This window comes from Corythoichthys intestinalis, chromosome 2 (genome assembly GCF_030265065.1).
Source record: "Corythoichthys intestinalis isolate RoL2023-P3 chromosome 2, ASM3026506v1, whole genome shotgun sequence".
Classification (NCBI taxonomy): Eukaryota; Metazoa; Chordata; class Actinopteri; order Syngnathiformes; family Syngnathidae; genus Corythoichthys; species Corythoichthys intestinalis.
In genome coordinates, this window is record NC_080396.1 from 36,006,297 (window position 1) to 36,025,589 (window position 19,293).

General features: G+C 40.0%; 2 protein-coding genes across 6 annotated transcripts in view; one reads left to right on the forward strand and one right to left on the reverse strand.

Moving 5' to 3' along the window:
• The first annotated feature begins 73 nt into the window (after positions 1–73).
• On the forward strand, positions 74–15,082 carry atg13 (ATG13 autophagy related 13 homolog (S. cerevisiae)). 5 transcript variants are annotated; one of them, XM_057817449.1, is made up of 18 exons: positions 122–326; positions 828–908; positions 999–1,079; positions 1,628–1,747; positions 1,999–2,045; positions 6,569–6,709; positions 6,780–6,820; positions 6,931–7,027; positions 7,102–7,209; positions 7,279–7,372; positions 7,497–7,595; positions 7,990–8,073; positions 9,899–10,008; positions 10,079–10,205; positions 11,112–11,186; positions 11,271–11,378; positions 11,453–11,584; positions 14,080–15,082. In XM_057817449.1, the coding sequence occupies exons 2-18, from the start codon at positions 840–842 to the stop codon at positions 14,155–14,157; spliced, it is 1,611 nt and encodes a 536-aa protein (XP_057673432.1). In that variant the 5' UTR covers positions 122–326; positions 828–839; the 3' UTR covers positions 14,158–15,082. The 5 variants fall into 5 exon arrangements, with proteins under 5 accessions (XP_057673448.1, XP_057673456.1, XP_057673432.1 ...); XM_057817465.1 differs by lacking the exon at positions 6,569–6,709 and having other exon boundaries at positions 74–326; XM_057817482.1 differs by lacking the exon at positions 7,497–7,595 and having other exon boundaries at positions 11,313–11,378.
• Positions 15,083–16,530: 1,448 nt separating this feature from the next.
• Positions 16,531–19,293, reverse strand: part of kpnb3 (karyopherin (importin) beta 3) — a 35,298-nt gene continuing 32,535 nt past the window's right edge. Inside the window, exons 23-25 of the mRNA XM_057817440.1 lie at positions 17,717–17,945; positions 17,476–17,617; positions 16,531–17,395 (exon numbers count right to left, since the gene is read on the reverse strand). Coding sequence (XP_057673423.1) covers positions 17,309–17,395; positions 17,476–17,617; positions 17,717–17,945 — 458 coding nt within the window. The 3' untranslated portion in view covers positions 16,531–17,308. The remainder of the gene's footprint in view (positions 17,396–17,475; positions 17,618–17,716; positions 17,946–19,293) is intronic.

Here is a 19,293-nt window from a genome sequence, read left to right on the forward strand (position 1 = left end):
TGCATATATTATATTTGGGAAAAAAATCCCGGACATAGCTCTCTATAATACCATAGATTAACCAGGTCCATTAAAACAATTTATCTTGTTTTTATTTGTGTATTGTTTGCTGTAGGATAGAATTTCGCGAAAGTGCTGTTGGGAAAGTGCTGCCATCTAAACACGTCGACATGGGGAAGATAAACAGAAAAGTAGCACAGCAGCTGTTAACGTTGTTTACATCAGAATTTCTCTTATTTTTGATTCAGAAAAATTGAATCGAAGCCGCCCATTTATTGAATTGATTTGTACCTTGCAGAAGCCGCGCTGCTAAAGGAAAACCTCATGTAAGCTTGCTTTTTTGTGAAGGAGTTAAAGTGCGACGTTCAGCTCGCATGGTTGTCATTGTAGCATAGCCTTCTACTAGTGATTCATCAGTTCTTTTAGTGGACAACCTTTAGACTCAGTGCTGCCTTTCAAGGTTCTATCTGCGATTGAGTATATTTTAGACTGAAAGTCAATGGGTTGACGTTTCAAATATTTTTAATACATCAGATTAATCATGAGTATTGTTACAGCTACGAGGAGGCCGCATTTGGCTTAATTTATACGCCTCGGATTGTGTTATAACGTAAAAATTTTTCAAATAGACATCGCTATAACTTTTTATGTATCGTAGTTAAAATAGGAGAATTTTTTATCGAATGCATGGGAAGCACGGGGCTTCATTTGGTTATTCAAGCTACATCTGGACTGTACTGTATATTGTTAAGATTTTAATATTAGTATGTATAAATAATCGTTATTTATTCTTTATAACATTAATATATAATCACGCATGATTACAGGGTCATAACAACATGGAAAGTGACTTGAGTCCCCAGGATAAAAAAGACTTGGATAAGTTCATTAAGTTCTTTGCCTTGAAGGTGAGAAGTTGCTGTGTAGTGTACCGTAACAAAGTAATTTTTTTCCGTTTCTTCATTCACATTTTCAAAATATTGTTGATGTATTTGTAGACTGTACAGGTGATAGTCCAGGGTCGCCTCGGTGAGAAGATATGCACTCGCTCGTCTTCGTCTCCTACTGGCTCTGACTGGGTAAAATGATTTCATCTTTACAATAATTGATATGGATATATGATATTAATAATTGATATGGGCGGCAAGGGTTCAATCCCGCGCTCTGGCCTTCCTGTGTGGAGGTTGCATGTTCTCCCCGAGCCTGCGTGGATTTTCTCCGGGGACTCCGGTTTCCTCCCACATCCCAAAAACATGCGTGGTAGGCTGATTGAACACACTAAATTATCCGTAGGTATGAGTGTGTTCGTGTATGTCTCATTGTGCCCTGTGATTGGCTGGCAAGTGGCAACCAATTCAGGTTGTACCCCGCCTACTGCCCAAAGTTAGCTGGGATAGGCTCCAGCACATCCGCGACCCTCGTGAGGAAAAGCTGCATGGAAAATGAATGAATTAATGAAAAATAATTGATATGCATAGTCGGGTCTTTGAACTGCACAACCTAATAAATATTTTGTGGTCGGGGCGATTTTTTTCTTTTTGTCGAGTTCAACTTAAAAGTTGTTTGGCTTTCTTATCTTGCATCTTCAGTGCAAGTCTAATCGATTTCAAAATGTTTTATTTTCCAGTTTAATCTGGCAATCAAAGACATCCCAGAAGTAACCCATGAAGCTAAGAAAGCATTGGCTGGCCAACTGCCAGGCGTCGGACGCTCAATGTGTGTGGAGATCTCCCTCAAGACGTCGGAGGTAAAACCCACATCTCTTAGGCGCTTTGATTTCAAGTTTAAAAATTAGCTAACTAGGTTCCATCCTGCCTAAAGTTCTCTTCTACATCACAGACCTTAAACAACCCTTTAATAGCATAATTTTGTAATGTCACAATTCTAATGCTATGACATTGTTATTTATATATCTTATTATTGCAATGTGTGGAGTTAGTGAACATGGTCATTTCGTGTCCATGGTGTTCCTGCATCATCTGCCTTTCGTTCATCCAGGGGGACTCAATGGAGTTAGAGACTTGGTGCCTGGAGATGAATGAAAAGTAAGTTATTTTCCTCCTAGAAATGTATATTTTGAAAAAGGAATAATTTTCGATAGTCTTCGACAAAATGAATATAAAAGCTAATGTGCCATTTAAAATGTACGGTATTTAGAAATAGGCCCAAAGGCGGGATATAGGCATTAACCTTTTCATCTACAATTGATAATATATTATACAGGTATATTTTTAACTGTTAAATGGCACTCATTTGATGGCGCTATACTTCCAATCCATTTTTTTACTGGGAGTTTGTTCATTCGCCCCTCTCATTCAAAATGGATTAGACATCTTGGCACTGGAACACGAGCATATTCAGCCAGTCTTCCCAGTATAAACAATTGGACATCTATTGCCATCAATGGAATGCAATGAGTTTAAAATATTATGAAAAAAGAATCAATTATAGAGTGTTACTTGGGGCCGTAACCAGTGTGTATTTCTGTTTTTATTCATTTTAATTTCCTTCATTTAGTTTTGATTGACATGGTATTTTTGAATTGATTTAAAATTAAAACATATATCTAAAAAAAATAATAATAACGATAAAAAAATATATATATGACGGAAAACACTCAGGTGACTTGAAGTTCCACTCTGAGACCCCCAATTTGGCCAAATTTCAAAATTCTCCTATATGCATGTGTGATACATCATTGGAAAGCTTAAAATCTCAATTTTCTGGGGGAAGAAAATTTTTGAAAAGGAGGGCATTTTACAGAAAACATTTTTTAAACAGCAAAACCCTAACCGGAGGTGAGAGCACGCGAGAGCAGAATTAAAGACGCCATGATTTTAACGAGATATTATCGCGTACTTACCTCGTTTCGTTCCAAAAACTCCATGTAGCATGTATCATCGAGTGTAAAAACACAGATGTGAATGGCCACAGCCGGACTTTTGGGAGATTTTATGGGTGAAACATGGTAATATAACAAGGGTCACGATTCAGGAATCGCAGACATCAAGGAGTGGTCGCGATGTTCTTTTTCATGTATTTACCCTTTTAAACGTTTTTTTTTTTTTTTTCTCCCAATTTTTCTTTGTTTCGATCGATTATTTATCCAACATATGGGGAAAATGCGACAGTAACAAAAAAATCAAATTAGTTATTAGGTAGATATCTGTGACTTATTTACAGACACCATATTATTCATTGTGACGTTATTTGGTTAAAAGTTTAAAATATGCGAGTGAATTAAAAAAAAAAATTTTTTTATGCAATATTAGACATCAATTAATGATTACAAGCAAAAAATGACATTTTGAATAAGAAATATAATTACTTACCTTTTTATGGCTGAGTTGAAACAAAAGCGGTTGCGCGACGTCTGTAAACGGGGGTTTCCAGGGTAAAACGGACAAATTAAAAATCGGGGGCTTAATGCGCCATGAAACTGCTATTGCAGCATATATACATATTATTCTATCAAACAGAAGAGTTCTTTTGGCTTAAAATACAGTAGTTTATTTTAAAAAGGGGTGCAAGAGCAGAAACTACTTTTTCAGTCTTTTCTGTGTTTTCCGCCATATATTTTTTTAAATGACCAAAAATAGTCACTTGGCTTACAAAAGATTTAAAGGTTCTAAGTGTCATGTATGTATATATGAATAAATTACCAAAAAATAGTCATCGCCTTTATAAAGGGTTAAAGCTCTTAAAATGCTAATACTAGGGCTGGAACTAAAGATTTATTTTATAATTGATTATTTGGACCATTAATTAGACGATTAATCGAATAAATGTCACTTTTTTAAATTACCTTCACAATATAAGTTGTTTTAGGCATGTTGTAAATAACAATGAATACAAAATGGATGACTATTTACTTAAAAAATATTTTTATTACAGCTTCCTGACTTAAATGTAGCATATAACTGTACTGTTTTAAGTACATGAAACTTTTTTTTTTTTTTTGTGGACAAAGCGCTAATACAAATCGTGTCAATGACTCATTTATTTTCTTGAAACAAACTAAACTACAAAATCGAATGAAGAGGAGGCAGACTGTATTGAATCAGTTTTCTTTATCAAACATATCAGTTATTCATAAATAAAATCCAAATCCAATTTCAAAGCAAATTCTCTTGTATGGCAATTTACAGTTTGAATTTGAGTTTGCGTTGAAAGGAGACTCTAAGGCTAGGTTCATACTACAGGTCTTAATGCACGAATCCGATTTTTTTCGTGTTTTTCCGACTCGAGTCAGGCATTAACTTGACGGTCTGAATGGGACAAGTCAAGTGGACCATTTCAAATCCGATCTGAGTCACTTTCGTATGTGGTTCAAATCCGATCTGGGCCACATTTTGTCAGAACGTGACTGGCGGTCTGAACTGTCAAGACACCCAAATCGGAATTCATGCAGCAATTACGTCAGCAAAGAGCAAGAGGCACGGAGGACGGCAGTCATGTAGGCATTAGCGCCTAGCTTGAACTTTGCTTTTAAGCACGAAGCGGGCTTGACCACAGTCATAAAAAATCAAATGAAGAAAAGAATAAGCCTTACAATTTTCGATTTTCATTCTGTGCGCCAAATGAGCAATACTTCATTATTGCACACTTGGCAGAGTCAGGGCAAACTGACCCACCCACGTCATTTCACGCACACACGTCAAGGCTCGTGTGTGCGTGTATGCGTTCTATCAGTCTATATAAACTTTGAATATAAGACTAAACGGGGATTATTAATGTCTGTTATTTGTGTCCTCTTTTTGGAAATCAAAATATGATCACTCTGGAATGATATACAGCGAGCATGTGTAATTTGTTTTGATGCGGGTCTCTTTGCTGAGCGCATCTCGGACGGTGAATTAGTGCGCATGCGTAATACTTGAACAGTCTCAATGGACAGAGGCAGTCTGAACGGGCACTCCAAAAAAACTGATATGACAAAAAATCTGATTTGTGCATTAAGACCTGTAGTATGAACCTAGCCTAAGCCAGGGGTATCCAACTCTGGTTCTCAAGAGCCTCTTTCCAACATTTTTTCCAAGTGTCCCTCCTCCAACACACCTGACTCAAATAATCAGGATTGGTATAAGGCTCCTGCAGACCTTGCTGATGAACTGATCATTTGATTCAGGTGTGTTAAAGGAGAACAAGCTGTTTAAGCTGTTATATTAATGGGCTAATGTGTGTGGTTTCTCCATAAAAAGAAACGAGACAACTTTACTATCTATTAATAACCCAATGCTAATATGCTTCTACAAAACACAATACAAACAGAAAGTTAAGACACTGATTGGTATAATCGCTAACTAGCTCAGAACACTGTGCTAAGTAGTAACGTCTCATCAACAAAGAATACAAATAATACAATTGGCTTCATTTACTCACCTCTGATGGAGGCACACTGTTTCTGACAATACAAAAGACAATCTAAGTCATGACACTTTGTAATGTTATTGATTCAGCAACCAAACTTAGGCTACGTTCATACTACAGGTCTTAATGCACGAATCCGATTTTTTGTCATATCCGTTTTTTTGGCGTGCCCGTTCAGACTGCTTTTATCCATTGAGACCGTTCAAGTATTACGCATGCGCACTAATTCGCAGTCCGACACGGGCTAAGCAAGAAGACCCGCATGCGCAGAAGCATCAAAACAATTGACACACGTCATCCGTCATTCCAGGGATATCATGTTTTGCTTTTCAAAAGGAGGACACAAATAACAGACATAAATAATCCCCGTTTAGGCTTATATTCAAAGTTTATATGGATCGATAGCATGCACGCACTGTCCGTGCACGTCACACACATATGGGCAGTTTGCCCCGACTCTCTCTCGGCCGTGTAAGCAATGTTGAAATATTGCTCACTTGTCACAGAGAAAACTGAGCATTCTCAGGCTTATCCTCAACCCATTTTTATTTTTTATGACTGTTGTGAAGCCCAGCCCTTCCCCGAAAGCCGTGTTCACTGTAAGCTAGGCGCTAATAACGCACAGGTGCATCGCTACGGTAACGACTCTCTCGCTATTTGATGACGTAATTGCTGCATGAAATCCGATTTGCGGGACTGGACAGTACAGACCGCCGCGACAGTCTGGAAAAATGTGGCCCAGATCGGATTTAGACCACATACGAAAGTGACCCAGATCGGATTTGAAATGGTCCCGTTCTATGCGACTTGTCACGTTCAGACCGTCAAGTTAATGCCTCACTCGAGTCGGAAAAACACGAAAAAATCGGATTCGTGCATTAAGACCTGTAGTATGAACGTAGCCATAAGTGTGCCATTGAACACTCTCTCTTTCTCTCTCTCTCGCTCTAATCATTGGCTCACATGTGCAGCTTCACATTACAAGGACAAGGACCCAAACGAGACTGCTCAAAGCTGCCGGCAAAAATCAATCATCAAATTCATTGGCAACTAATTTACTAGTGATTGATTTTAATCGATTTAATCCATTAGTTGTCGCAGCCTTAGTAGTGACCAGTGTCCCTGAAAGGGTTACATCATAATAGGATCAGTTCACTCCTAAAGTGCAGAAACATTAGCGTTCATTTTTCTTCCATAGGTGCGACAAGGACATAAAAGTGTCGTATACCGTCTATGACCGTCTATCCGTCCTTCTTAAATCTCTGCTGGCGGTCACCAGAGTAACGCCTGCCTACAAACTGTCCCGAAAGCAGGGACATGACTATGTGATATTGTACAGGTGTGTCATTTTCCACATCATTTTCCACCAAATGTTCCACTTGTTCATTATTTTTCTCTCTTTTGTCTAGAATCTATTTTGGGGAGGTACAGATGAGAGGATTAGGAGAAGGTAGTTCATATTCGGTCTTGTGTTGGAGGTGGCAGCAATTTCAACCATAGGCCAAAAAAATGTTGTTTTTTTTGTCACCTCAGTTATATAGCTTTTCCTCATTGTTAAAGGTTTCCAGACGGTACGTGTTGGTGTTGTGGGAACCCCCGTTGGCACTCTCACGCTTTCTTGTGCCTATCGCACCAATTTGGCTTTAATGTCAAACAGGTAACATCAACTATTATATGAACGATTATATTATATGTCCCTTTTTTGGTAACAAATGTATCTTGGTGTTGCAGACAGTTTGAGCGATCAGTGCCCATTATGGGGATCATCGTGGACCATTTTGTGGACCCTCCCTGCGGCAGCCAGCGACCTGCAACCATGGGTCAGCCCTGCAACTACAGGTAGCCAATACACAAATTGAATCAAAATTCAAACCGCGCCACTAATTTCAGTTTTTCCCTATCCTTTAGAGCGCCAGATGACGATGATGGGGAAGCATTTGCAGGAGTTCAAGATTCACAGGAGGTTTGCACTACTTCCTTCTCCACTTCCCCTCCCTCGCAGGTAAGACCCCTCGTTTTACCCCAGAATGATTATGTCCTCAACCGTGCTTAGTAGGGATGTCCTCGATTACGTCACTTTGTCTATTCTCTCCATTCTTCTTTCCTGCCACTGGCCTGCTTTTCAGTGCATCTGCACATTGAGTCCTTCTCCTTCTAAACTGTCTAAGGCTCTTCCTCTGGACAATCCCCAATTTCCACTGGTTACCGGGATGGTCACTCACACTGTGAGTCTACACTGGGGATTTCAATCTACTGGCACTTTTGCTTCTATAAGTCTTGCACTTGCCTCTTTTCCATTACTATTTACTACTGACATTAACAACTTGATGCTTATTGGTACCAAAGTCACATTCCAGATCAAAGCTGCCTCGATGCTTTTTTTCTGTTTTGTTTTGCCATAGATGATTGCTGTCGATAATTTGAATTATACATTAAATTATAAGTACTTTATTTATTATTGCATTATTTGTTTATATATTATATATTTGAATTATTGATTCAACGTCTACTTGAAAGCAAAAACACAAGTTTAAAAAAAAATCTTAATTTTTAAAATTCAGGCGTCCACGGGTCAACTTGATCACACATCTGTTTTCATTTTTGTGTGCAAACGTACAGCTGTACGCTTCTAGGCTCTCCTATCAGCCTACTGTTCTAGCAGGGACTACTGAGCTGTGCCATACTGCCGTCAATCCAAACCAGGTAATAACATGCTTGTTGAATACAAAATTCTGTATTATGTGACTAATATTTTGAGCAGCAGATTAGGGCTACAATTAATCGAGTAATTGTCAATTAATCGATTATCAACTGAGGTGACTATTTGACAGTTAATTAATCGTTTAGACATTGTAAACCTCAATTGTCCAAACACTCTATTTTGAGTCTCTTAACTGATTAGAGGCCATTGTCAATGGGAGTGAACGCATTAGTATTAATTATTCTGTAATTGATTTTATAGTCTTAAGACTGTTTTTTTATTTTTTAAAAATCTCATTTAAAAAGTATTGGTTTATATTTATGAAAAAATAAACAAAGGAATAAAACTAATATATTATACCAGGGGTCAGCAAAGTGCCACTATCCAGCATGTTTTCCATGTCTCCCTCCATTGACACACCTGAATCAAATGATCAGCTCATCAGCAAGCTCTGCAGGAGCCTGATGACAATCAAGATTATCTGATTCAGGTGTGTTAAAGGAGGGAGACATGGAAAACAAGCTGGATAGTGGCACTCGAGGACCAGGGTTGCTGACCCCTGTATTATACTATACTATATATATGGCGGAAAACACTCAGGTGACTTGAAGTTCTGCTCTGAGACCCCCACTTTGGCCTGATTTCAAAATTGTCCTATATGCATGTGTGATACATCATTGGAAAGCTCAATCTCAATTTTCTGGGGGAAGACAAATTTTGAACAGAAGGGCATTTAAAAAAAAATTTTTTTTTTAATTAAAAAGCAAAACCCAAACTGGAGGTGAGAGTGTGAGAGGACAGAATGAAAGACGTCATTATTTTAACGAGGTATTATCGCATAATTACCTCTTTTCGACTCCATGCAACATGTATCATCGAGTGTCAGGCAGGTTTTTGGCAGATTTTATGGGGTGAAACATGGTAATATAACAAGGTTCGCGATGCAGAAATCGCAGACATCATGGAGTGGTCAAGATTTTCATATATATTTACTCTTTTAAACGTTTTTTTAAATTTTTCTTTGTTTGGATCGATTATTTATCATCTAACATATCGGAGAAAATGCGACAGTAACAAAAAAAAAATACAATTAAGCGATAGTTATGAGGTAGATATCCGTGAATTGTTTGCAGAAACAATTTTTTCATTGTGACATAATTTGTTTAAAAGTTTAAAATATGCGAGTGAATTTTTTTTTTTAAAGTCTTTTTTTTTTTTTTTTTTTTTTTTTTTAAACGAAATATTACACATCAATTAATGATTCTAAGCTAAAAATGACAGATATTTTGGATAATAAATGTAATTAATTACCTTCGTTTTATGGCTGGGTTGAAACAAAAGCGGTTGCGCGACGTCTGTAAACGGGGGTTTCCAGGGTAAAACGGACAAATTAAAAATAGTTCGGGGGCTTCATGCGCCATGAATCTGCTATGGCAGCTTATAGACATATTGTTCTATCAAACACAACAGTTCTTTTGGCTTAAAAATACAGCAGTTTATTTTAAAGAGGAGTGCAAGAGCAGAAACTGCCTTTTCAGTCTTGTCTGTGTTTTCCGCCACATACTAATATATTTTTTAAATTTAAAAATATACGGTAAATTTGAAATGAAAACCAAAAAAATAATAGAATATTCTCTCCATTTGAGCTAATTGCATGTGTTATTCTTATTAATAAAAAAAAAAAAGCAGAATAAATACAGTAAATAACGTGATTTCTTATGAACTGATTAGTCAACTATCAAAATAATTTGTGGCAGCCCTCAAGCATATGCCTCCAGTTGCATATCAGGCAAGTTCCAGACAAACATTGAAGTTTATGTTCCTAAGGCACTGCATGCTGGCAAGGACGACGGGGTTGTGTTGCATCCAGCGCAGGCCTATCATTGCCCTGATGCCCAAGTGACAGTGGAGCACATGCCCAACACGCCTGGCAGCAGGTAATTGTGTCCCCGCCTCAAACTGAAGCCAAATGACTTGGATGAAATGGATGGCACTGTATCTTCCCAGCGGTGACGATGACCTTTTGTCCCAAAGCGGAGACGGAAGGAGAAGTGCTTCTCCTTCCGACCCAGTCGCGTCTCTTAATGCTTTCACAAGGAAAGTTGGAGCCTTTGTCAATAAACCCAATACACGGGTAAGTCAAAATTGAATGAGGTGGAAATGCAATATTAACCATTTCATGCAAGAATAGAATTTTTTTCCCTAAAAGATTTTATTACAGTCATATAGGACAGTTTCTCAAACCTGCGACTTAGGAGCCAAGTGTGGCCTGCAATATTTTGTGGCCGCCATTTGACATCCAATTGCAATAGTGTTGTCCGCAAGTATTTTGCAATGGGATATAAACAAAAGTCAATAATTTTGAAATATAGGGAATTAATTAAAAGACCCATGTTGGGGGAAAATTCTACTTAAATAGTAATTAACGAAATAATTTTGAAACATGTCATTCTTAATAAAAAAAATAAAAGCTTAAAAAGACAACTGTAAAAAGTGTTTAAAAAGATAGACAAATTCAAATAAGTTTAGCCTGTGGGTATTTTGCTCTGGGATTTTTTGTTTTGTTTTATAGATTTCTTGTGATCTCACATAGTTTAATTTGTTAATTTCCATCTATTCCCAATTAGCACAACATACTCTGTGACCTCGCAGTGAATCAGTTAAGCGAATTATAACTTTTGAATAGACATTGATCACTGTCCCTGAAAGGATTAAATTCATGAAAGACCAGAAATGTTACCCCCCCCTCCCCCACTTCAATTAATGTGACCATAATTTGTACAAATCAACTGAAACAACAGATTACTGTATATGGTTCCACTAGTGGGCAGACCCTCAAAATAATTCTTAAATTTTTGTAGCCACTTCATACAAGCGTTTCATTTGTTAGGAAAAACCCAGAATCAGTATTACCCTTGTCATTGCAGCAATGTTGTCCTATGGATGCAGTTCAGCTCTACAAATTATCACATCAAAAATGTTGGAATGTCTTTAACAAGCTTTGACTCTGTCTTGATCCTTTTCCTGGTGTGTTTTTAAGCACTCCGCCACAATGGACCTGCCATTTGCGGCATTTGCTCCCCGAGGTCTAGATTCTGAAGACAATGATCCCATGGTAAGAGTGGATGCGGCAAATTGAAAATATTAGCGTTTGCGCAGATGACACGGAACTCCGTTGCACGCTTGTGTGTGTGTTTAGGTACATCCTCCGGACTCTCCTCCTTGCATGTCCCCTCTGCAGGCCAGCCTTCACTCTCAGGGCTCAGAAGAATCAGGGCAGCAAGATGACTTTGTCATGGTCGACTTTGTACGTTACTCATCTGTACTCTCTCGAGAAGCTCTTCATTTTAATTAACGGATGTTTTTACATGACATTTTTAGCGGCCGGCGTTCTCGAAAGACGACTTATTGCCAATGGATTTGGGAACGTTCTACAGAGAGTTCCAGAATCCTCCACAACTGGCCAGCCTCTCACTTCACATCAGTTCCCAATCGATGGCCGACGATCTCGTGGTACGTTTCTTTTCCTTTTTCCCAAAATGTTGAAAGGGCCATATTGGACAAAAAAACTAAAACCAAATATGTTTGGAGCCACAAAAAATAACAATGAAGGCAACACATGCTGTATGAATCTACTAGTATATTAGCCTACTATCAAAATGACTACGTTGGCTACAAGAACATGATGAGCCTTCATGATTAAATGTTTATTTTCCTTGCAGTGCATTCTATAGAGCAGTGATCCCCAACCTTTTTTGCACCATGGACCAGTGTAACAGTGGCCTTTTTTTCCTCTGTAACTCTCTATACGCTGAATCAACCTTTTTTTTAAAACAGTGGCCTCTCCTAAAACTTGACGGCAAATATCCTTGGTCGCAGGCATTATTTCTTCTTCAATTGTGAAAGGTTTCTTGGCGTTAGCAATACGATTTGCCACGAGGTATGATGCTCTCAGTGCATTTGCTTTTGTTCCCTAATTTGCTAGCTTTTAGCCATCTATTGTACAGAATTGACTTTGTTGTAGGCTCCTCTTCTGGTTCAGCAGGTGATATTTTCCCCATAAAAATGCTGTCCAAAGAAGACGTCCAGGGGTGGACAGGAACCGAAAAATGGCACTGGCATTTCTGTCCTGGGCAGCCAACCTTTTGTGTGGGTGTGTACAGGCCAAAAGTTTGGACACACCTCATTCAATGCAACACAAATGAAGGTCCCAACCCCATTGATAGAGCAATAAATTCCACTAATTAACCCTGAAAAAAAGGCATAGCTGTGAAGTAAAAAAAACATTTTAGGTTACTCCCTCTTGAAACTCATCAAGAGAATGGCAAGAGTGTACGAAAAAGTAATCAGAGCAGAGGGGGGCGACTTTGAAGATACAGTACTAGAATACTGTAATATTCGGACTATAAGCCGGTACTTTTTCCCCTCATTTTGAATCCTGCGGCTGATAGTACAGTGCAGCTTATTTGTTGATTTGGGTTAATAGGTAACACTTTAATTGACACCAGTGTCATAAGACTGCCAAAAGACGGTCATGATTATGACATGACACTATCATGGGCATTAATAAGTAATGCTTATGACAGATGTCATTAAGTGTCATCTGGCAAATTATGTCACCAAGTCCATTTATGTCCAGCTCGGATTTTTTACATCCATTCAAAAGTGAGATCATTTGCCAGATGACACAAAATGAAATCTGTCATAAGCGTTCATTAATGCTCATGGCACTGTCATTTCATAATTAGGATGGTCTTATAAGACTCGTATGGCGCCACTGTCAAATAAAGTGTTACCAAATACCATAACTAGTAATTAATGACAAAACTGGAACAGGAATTGAAGAAATAATTAGCACAGAACATGAATTTTGATATTTACATCTGCAATGCATGCTAGGAGGCATGTTGGACGACAACAGTTAGCAGCAGAGGTTGACGGCCAAAAACAAAAGCTTCCTGAAGCAGTCATGGCGGTTCATTTGGGCTTATTAAAGTCCTGTAATGCTGCTATCAAATAAGGTGTTATCGGTTAATATAATTTGGTGTTAATATCCCATAATACAGTGAAGACAGCTGCGGCTTATCTATGAACAAATGCAGTCTCAGTGTCAAATTTGGTGGGTGGCAGTTTAGAGTCAAGTGTGCCTTATAGTCCCAAAATTACAGTATACGTTTTTAGTCATTTGACCTTTTTTTTTGCTCAGTACATAATTTCACGTGTTCATTCATAGTTTTATTGCCTTCAGTGAGAATTTACAATGTAAATAGTCGTAAAAAAAAAAAGCACAAATGAGAAGGTGTGTCCAAACTTCTGGCCAGTACTGTAAGTACATTTATACATATGTACATCTCAGTTGTCCTGGAGGCGGGGTGAGCGGAGCAGAGATTTCATTGGGACCAACGAATTGGCCGTGTGTCACGGCTGAGAAACTTTAAATTATTAAACAGCCCAAAAATGTATGTCAGCCCACCGGGAAGTGCCCAGTACGCCTCATGACTAGTCCACCTCTGACGTTGCCGCCAACAGCAGCTAACATTGCGGTTTACATTGACTGATGCTGGGCTGCTATTGGTGTGCAAACATCCCAGTAATGGCAGCCAACCACTACATGTGGATGTTCCCAAATCTCAAATTAGTCTATTACTAGAGTAGACAGGCATATTGATGTTTCAAGAGGCACAGGCCAGATTGCGGTCATGAACAAGTGATTTAGGTCCCCGGCGCTTGGGGATCACTGCTATAGAGAATGACGCACCACGTGTTGTACAATGCAGCCATAAGTTTAACTTCATTACAATAATAAGGAATTAGAGGAATGTTTCTGTCATGTTTTAATATGGCTGGAGGAGGACAAAAAAAAAAAAAAAAATCCTTTCCCCATCTTCAAACATTTTTGAAAAAGCTCCAGGGAGCCACTAGGGCAGTGCTAAAGAGCCGTGGGTTGCTGACCCCCGCTATAGGCTTTCATACAACTGAGGTCTGCTAACACCAAGCTATGTGTGCAGGACTCGCTCCCGGAAAAGCTGGCCATCTACGAGAGAAACATTGATGAATTTGACGCCTTCGTGGATATGCTCCAATAGATGGTAGCAGCAAGCAAGAAGTTGTCAGATGACCTACAAGACTCCACTACAACCAAGTTTCTTTTCTGACACTCTTCCTTCATCCCCAAGCTTGTACAGAACGCTCACTTGTAAATACAATTGTCGCAACAGGCGTACGCCCACCTCCAGTATGAACAACACTGATCATGTCACTTTAAGCAACCGTGCAAATGAAAGCATGTCCACTTTAATGTGCACAAGAGGAAGTCAGGGACTCAACCGGCTACACTTGACCTAACTTCAATGGCTTTTAGCTTCACACAGTAACTATAACCAGCTGCTCAAAGTGTTCAGTCTTAAAGGACAATTTTTAAGCTCAAACTTCCCAGCTGGCCTGTGGATTTCAGTCAAGTGGATATCATTATGCTTTCCACAGATCTGTTGTGCAGTTAAAGTGCCTGTGACACACACAAAAAAACTTAAATAGCATTTTTATGTGAATTCATATTGAGATTCGAATATACTCAACAACTTGGCAAAGCACAGATGACAAGAAATGAGTCTTAATCTGCCGTTCAGCCCCGCCAGCCAGTATAGCGCTCTAGCGCCGTCATCTGGGTGATGACATCAGCAGAGTAACTATTTCAGCAGATTTAGAACTCAGCACATTGAGGGCGGACGATTCAGAACGAGGAAAATGTGACAGAGCAGCAAAATGTCATCGTTTTAATCTCTCTACTCCAATATTTTTAAAGGCTATTCTTTTTCTCTAAATATTTTTCCGGAATTGGTAATTTTATGGTCCTGAAATATTAAAAATGCATTTATTCAGTACGACAGGTTTAAATCACTGCATAATGGTAAAAACTGCTGACTTTAACCTCCCGAATGGTATTTTATGCCACCGGAGTTGGTCCGGCTTTTGTCATTTCGCTGCACCAGCTGCAGAGACGGCGGAAAAAGTGTAAACAAACCAGGAGGCGTGACAGCTAGGCGACAAGCTAACCCGAACCAAGCGGCTCTTTTAAGTCTCTTTCTCGAAAATGTAAAATGACACAAAACTACCCCGAATCACTAACACAACGGCGGCGGTGGTGGTGATAGTCTTCACGGATCAGCCAGCCCCCGGCAGCGAGTAAGTTACGGCTCGTCGTTCGCTGCGGCCCTGGCAGGCAGTCAGTGCTCGTCGCCGGGGACGCAGTGGGGAATGAACGCCGAAAAGAGCGCATTCTCGGTGGACAAACCGGCAGACGTTGGAGCGCGTGGCTGCCCGAGCCCAAGCCAAGGACCGCCTCTATAGGCGGGCACACGTAGAGGACCGAGGAGGGTGGAAGCCTACACAATCGAGAACCGGAGACTAGAGCTATGGGCTGCTCGAAGCCAAGCCGAGGAAAGAGCTTTGTAGGCGGGCACGCGAAGGGGACTGAGGGGGTGGAAGTCTACACAATCGAGAACCGGGGAGGGTTGCTCGGGGCCAAGCCGACAAAAGCACTCTGTAGGCGGGCACGCCTTTATCAGCCGGCGACCATGGTGTGCGATGAGCTGCTGGTCGTCGGCCGAGTGGCCTTCTCTGTGGCCACTTTACTCAGTCATCCGTCCGAAGTTCTCTAGATTGGGCAAAACAAGTCCGACATTCTTTGCGACGAACACCATCTTTTGGAAATCCAAAATGGCTCACACCACTCTCCCTGGTGTAGCAACGAAACCCTGCAGCACATTGGGCTGGCGTGACGCAAAAAACGAATAAATTCGCAAAATCAGCAGAACTTCTGCATACTCTAGTAATGGCTGCATTGTGAAAATCTCTACCGCTGATATCACATTCGCATTCTTCCTCAACCCGAGACTCGAGTTGGAAGTCACTCCTTTTCATGGCGAGGGATTCAAAAAATTTTGTAAATATATCGATCGCTTCCATACACATCCAAGTGGTCCATTTCGTTTAGGAGCATAGAATACCACATGTAATATGAAATTAACATGCTTTTTGTGTCACGGGCACTTTAAAACTTGTTTTATGCATCTGAGAGGCAAATTTGCTTCATTGATGCAACATTTACCATCTATACAGTCCAAATTTTGCACAACTAAGGAGAAATTAGGTGTCATCAGCCTTTTTGAAACATCGCTGCTACTTCGGTACCAAGGTCACCAGTTTGATAAACACAAGTCGTAAACTAAGCTTTAACATCTCTGTCCAACAATTTGTTTTAAGGCTTCCGTTTTGATTGTATTACGGTTGACGAATTACCACACAACAAATAAAACATTGAAAGAAGTTAGAATTGGCAAATTGAAGTTCCCAGCAAGGGTCACGGTAAATGTTCTGGTTAAAAGCTTTAATGTAAACGTTCCTTTGCTTGATGTCCCAATAAAAGCATGCAAAATGACTAGTCATTTCAGATCAAAACCTGACAGTATTCGCAAGTGGAATTTTATTTTAGGCATTTTTGAGAAATTTCACCACATACCTGCAGGGCTGTAAAGGGGTTACACCATAAAAGCGAAGAGTACGGTAGCACACATGGATACTCTACAAGCAGTTAGACATCAACTTAGTTGGCAGTAACCAACAACAGTTTGACCCCCCCATTCCTAATGCTACCTGATGTTTTGACAATCAGAAAAAAACTAGTCATTTGAACAGCAATTCGGATGGCTATAGATGTTGGTAACGCTGCGGAGTTGAGAGACTCTCCGAAGTAAAATTCACTATGTTCACTAGAGTTAGCCACTTTAAACATGCCCTTACATTAGAACAACTGCATTGAAAGTAATATGCCCAAGTGACTAACAAAACAAAAAAAAAAAGGAAAATAATTCACAGCAGACAGGCGGTGATCGCCAAGTGTTCATTTTCAACTCACCAAGCTGTGCAGTCCAATATAGAAAGTCCTGTCCTGTGCTACCCTCCCGACTAAAATGTGTTCCCCTCTGATCTTATGTTAGTGAGTTCATGTTGGGCGCAGAGGCAAGTCACACTTGAGGGAATGCTTGGAAACAAACATCTAGCTAAAGGAGAAGAGGCAGTCAGTCCTTGATGTCGGGGTCCTCCATTTTTGCTCCAGTCAATTGAGTGCAGGGAGATGGGGAGAGTGAAGCCGGCATCCTTACGCTGCAGATCAAGAGTGTTTGTCAAGAGTCAATGTTTCTTTCGGGGATTTCACAGGTGGGAGTCTGCTCAGGAAGTTCAGGCGGCAGTCAGTAAATCTTGTATGGCTTTCTGTTGAGTCTCATTTAGCGTCTCTGTACACTTGGACCACAATCCTCCCGACCCCTAGAATGACAAAATCAGCCAGCGTCTGTCACCCGAGTTCGCGTATTTGTATAACAGAGAAAAGGTGGCGCAGCGCTCACCTGCACTTGAAGGATGACGTTTGCAAGACGTTTACTGCAAGCGTCTTCAGTCTTCACCGACTCGTTTGCAACCCCGTCGGCGATGATTTGGAACAGGCTGGGCAGGTTGGAATTGTTGGGTCCGAGGACAATAGGGTTATTACTGCACAGAGCGGAGACAAATTGTGGTTAACCCTTCAAAAGCTCATATAACCCCCCCAAAAATTGGAACTTTTTCTAGCGCTGTCAAAGAAATGCAAACCTTTCAATCAAGTCGCATAAGAAATCAAAAGTGTGGACGGCCTCCTCTTTATCTTCATTGAGGGGTAAGCATCTGATCCAGAGAGGGAGGATTTCATTGACATTTGCGCACTCTGGCCGGAACCTCATGACCTTGCCGACAGCAGAGATGCAGTTTTCTGTGGCGTTGACATTCTCCTTGGAGCGGGAATCGGCCGCCTTGATGACTTGGACCAGCAAGGGAATGGCCTCTGGGAGAAAAACCAGGGACACGATCAAAGAGATCATCAACAGACCACAAATCTGGAGGGGAAGATTAGATTTTTTAAAAAAATTATGGCTTCACAATTTTGTCATCAAAAGATAAGTTTGCTAGTATCGGAGGGGGCCCAGATAGGACATTAAAATGCAGGCATCGGTATCGGCTTGTACAAAGAAATGAACAAGGGTTCATTGCCCCTCCCAGTCAAAATGGATTGGACGTCTACATCAATGGCCATTGAATGCCCTGAAAACGCCAATAAAAGGAATTTGTCTAAATTTTGGGGATACATTATTTACCTCAATTTTGTCCAAAGTTTTTTTTTTTTTTTTTTTTTAATTCATTTGATAAATATTTAACTCATCGTGTTGCCCAAGTAGATGGACATAAATGTCCCCTGAAGGAAACAGCAGCTACTCTTCTATGGCCCGCAATAAACATCAGTTTAACACTCCTGGCAAGAAATATGCTGACAAAAAGATTAGTCTTTCATTTGCCACGTTTACATGGAGCCAAATATTCCAATTACAATCGGAATATTTGTTCAAACCGAATAAATGTGTTCCATATAAACACCTCATTCGGAATGAACAGGCCCAAACCGAATGGAATTTCATTCCGATTCACAGGGGTGGAATATTCCTTTTCCCAAACCGATTACAAGTAAAATTATATCATGTAAACAGGGAAGCGGAATGGTGTCTGGTTGCGTTCTTTCTGCACATGCTCTGTGGTGACGTCACTTTGTGACGTAAGTAACGTCACTTGCAACATGGCTTCCAAGCACACGCACAGCGCACCCACACAACTTTTTAAATGAACGGCGTACCATTCTGAAGTTTTGTTTCCACTCGAAATGTTAAAACAGCAGCTGATCTGACGATCGATCTCCATGTTTTGCAACGTGACTCTTTGTTTTGATTAATCTGCGCATGTCAGACGGCAGTTGTCAAACGTCCTTTCGGAGTAAAGGCAGACACATGTAAACGCTGGATCGGAATAGATGAAGTGACATGTAAACAGCTGATGTGAAATTTCCATTCGGAATGATTTGAATCGGTATGAATAAAAGTCAGCATGTAAACGTGGCTATTGTCACCTTTATGTTGGGTACACAGATGTTGAAATTTCAGATTTTGCGTAGATGCTGCCGTAATTTTCACACTATAAGCCACTACTTTTTTCCTTCATTTTGAATCCTGCGCTTTATAGTTCAGTGAGGCTTATTTGTGTTAATAGGTGACACTTTATTTGACAGCCGTGCCCTAACACTGTCATAAGACCTTCATAATTATGACATGACACTAGCATGGGCATTACTGAATGCTTATGACAGA

Bases quoted from the DNA above. Each gene is read 5' to 3' on its own strand.
- atg13 (XM_057817449.1), top strand. From the start codon at position 840: ATGGAAAGTGACTTGAGTCCCCAGGATAAAAAAGACTTGGATAAGTTC. The intron at 10,009-10,078 runs GTAATTGTGTCC...GTATCTTCCCAG, and splicing joins CCCAACACGCCTGGCAGCAG to CGGTGACGATGACCTTTTGT. The intron at 11,585-14,079 runs GTACGTTTCTTT...CTATGTGTGCAG, and splicing joins CGATGGCCGACGATCTCGTG to GACTCGCTCCCGGAAAAGCT.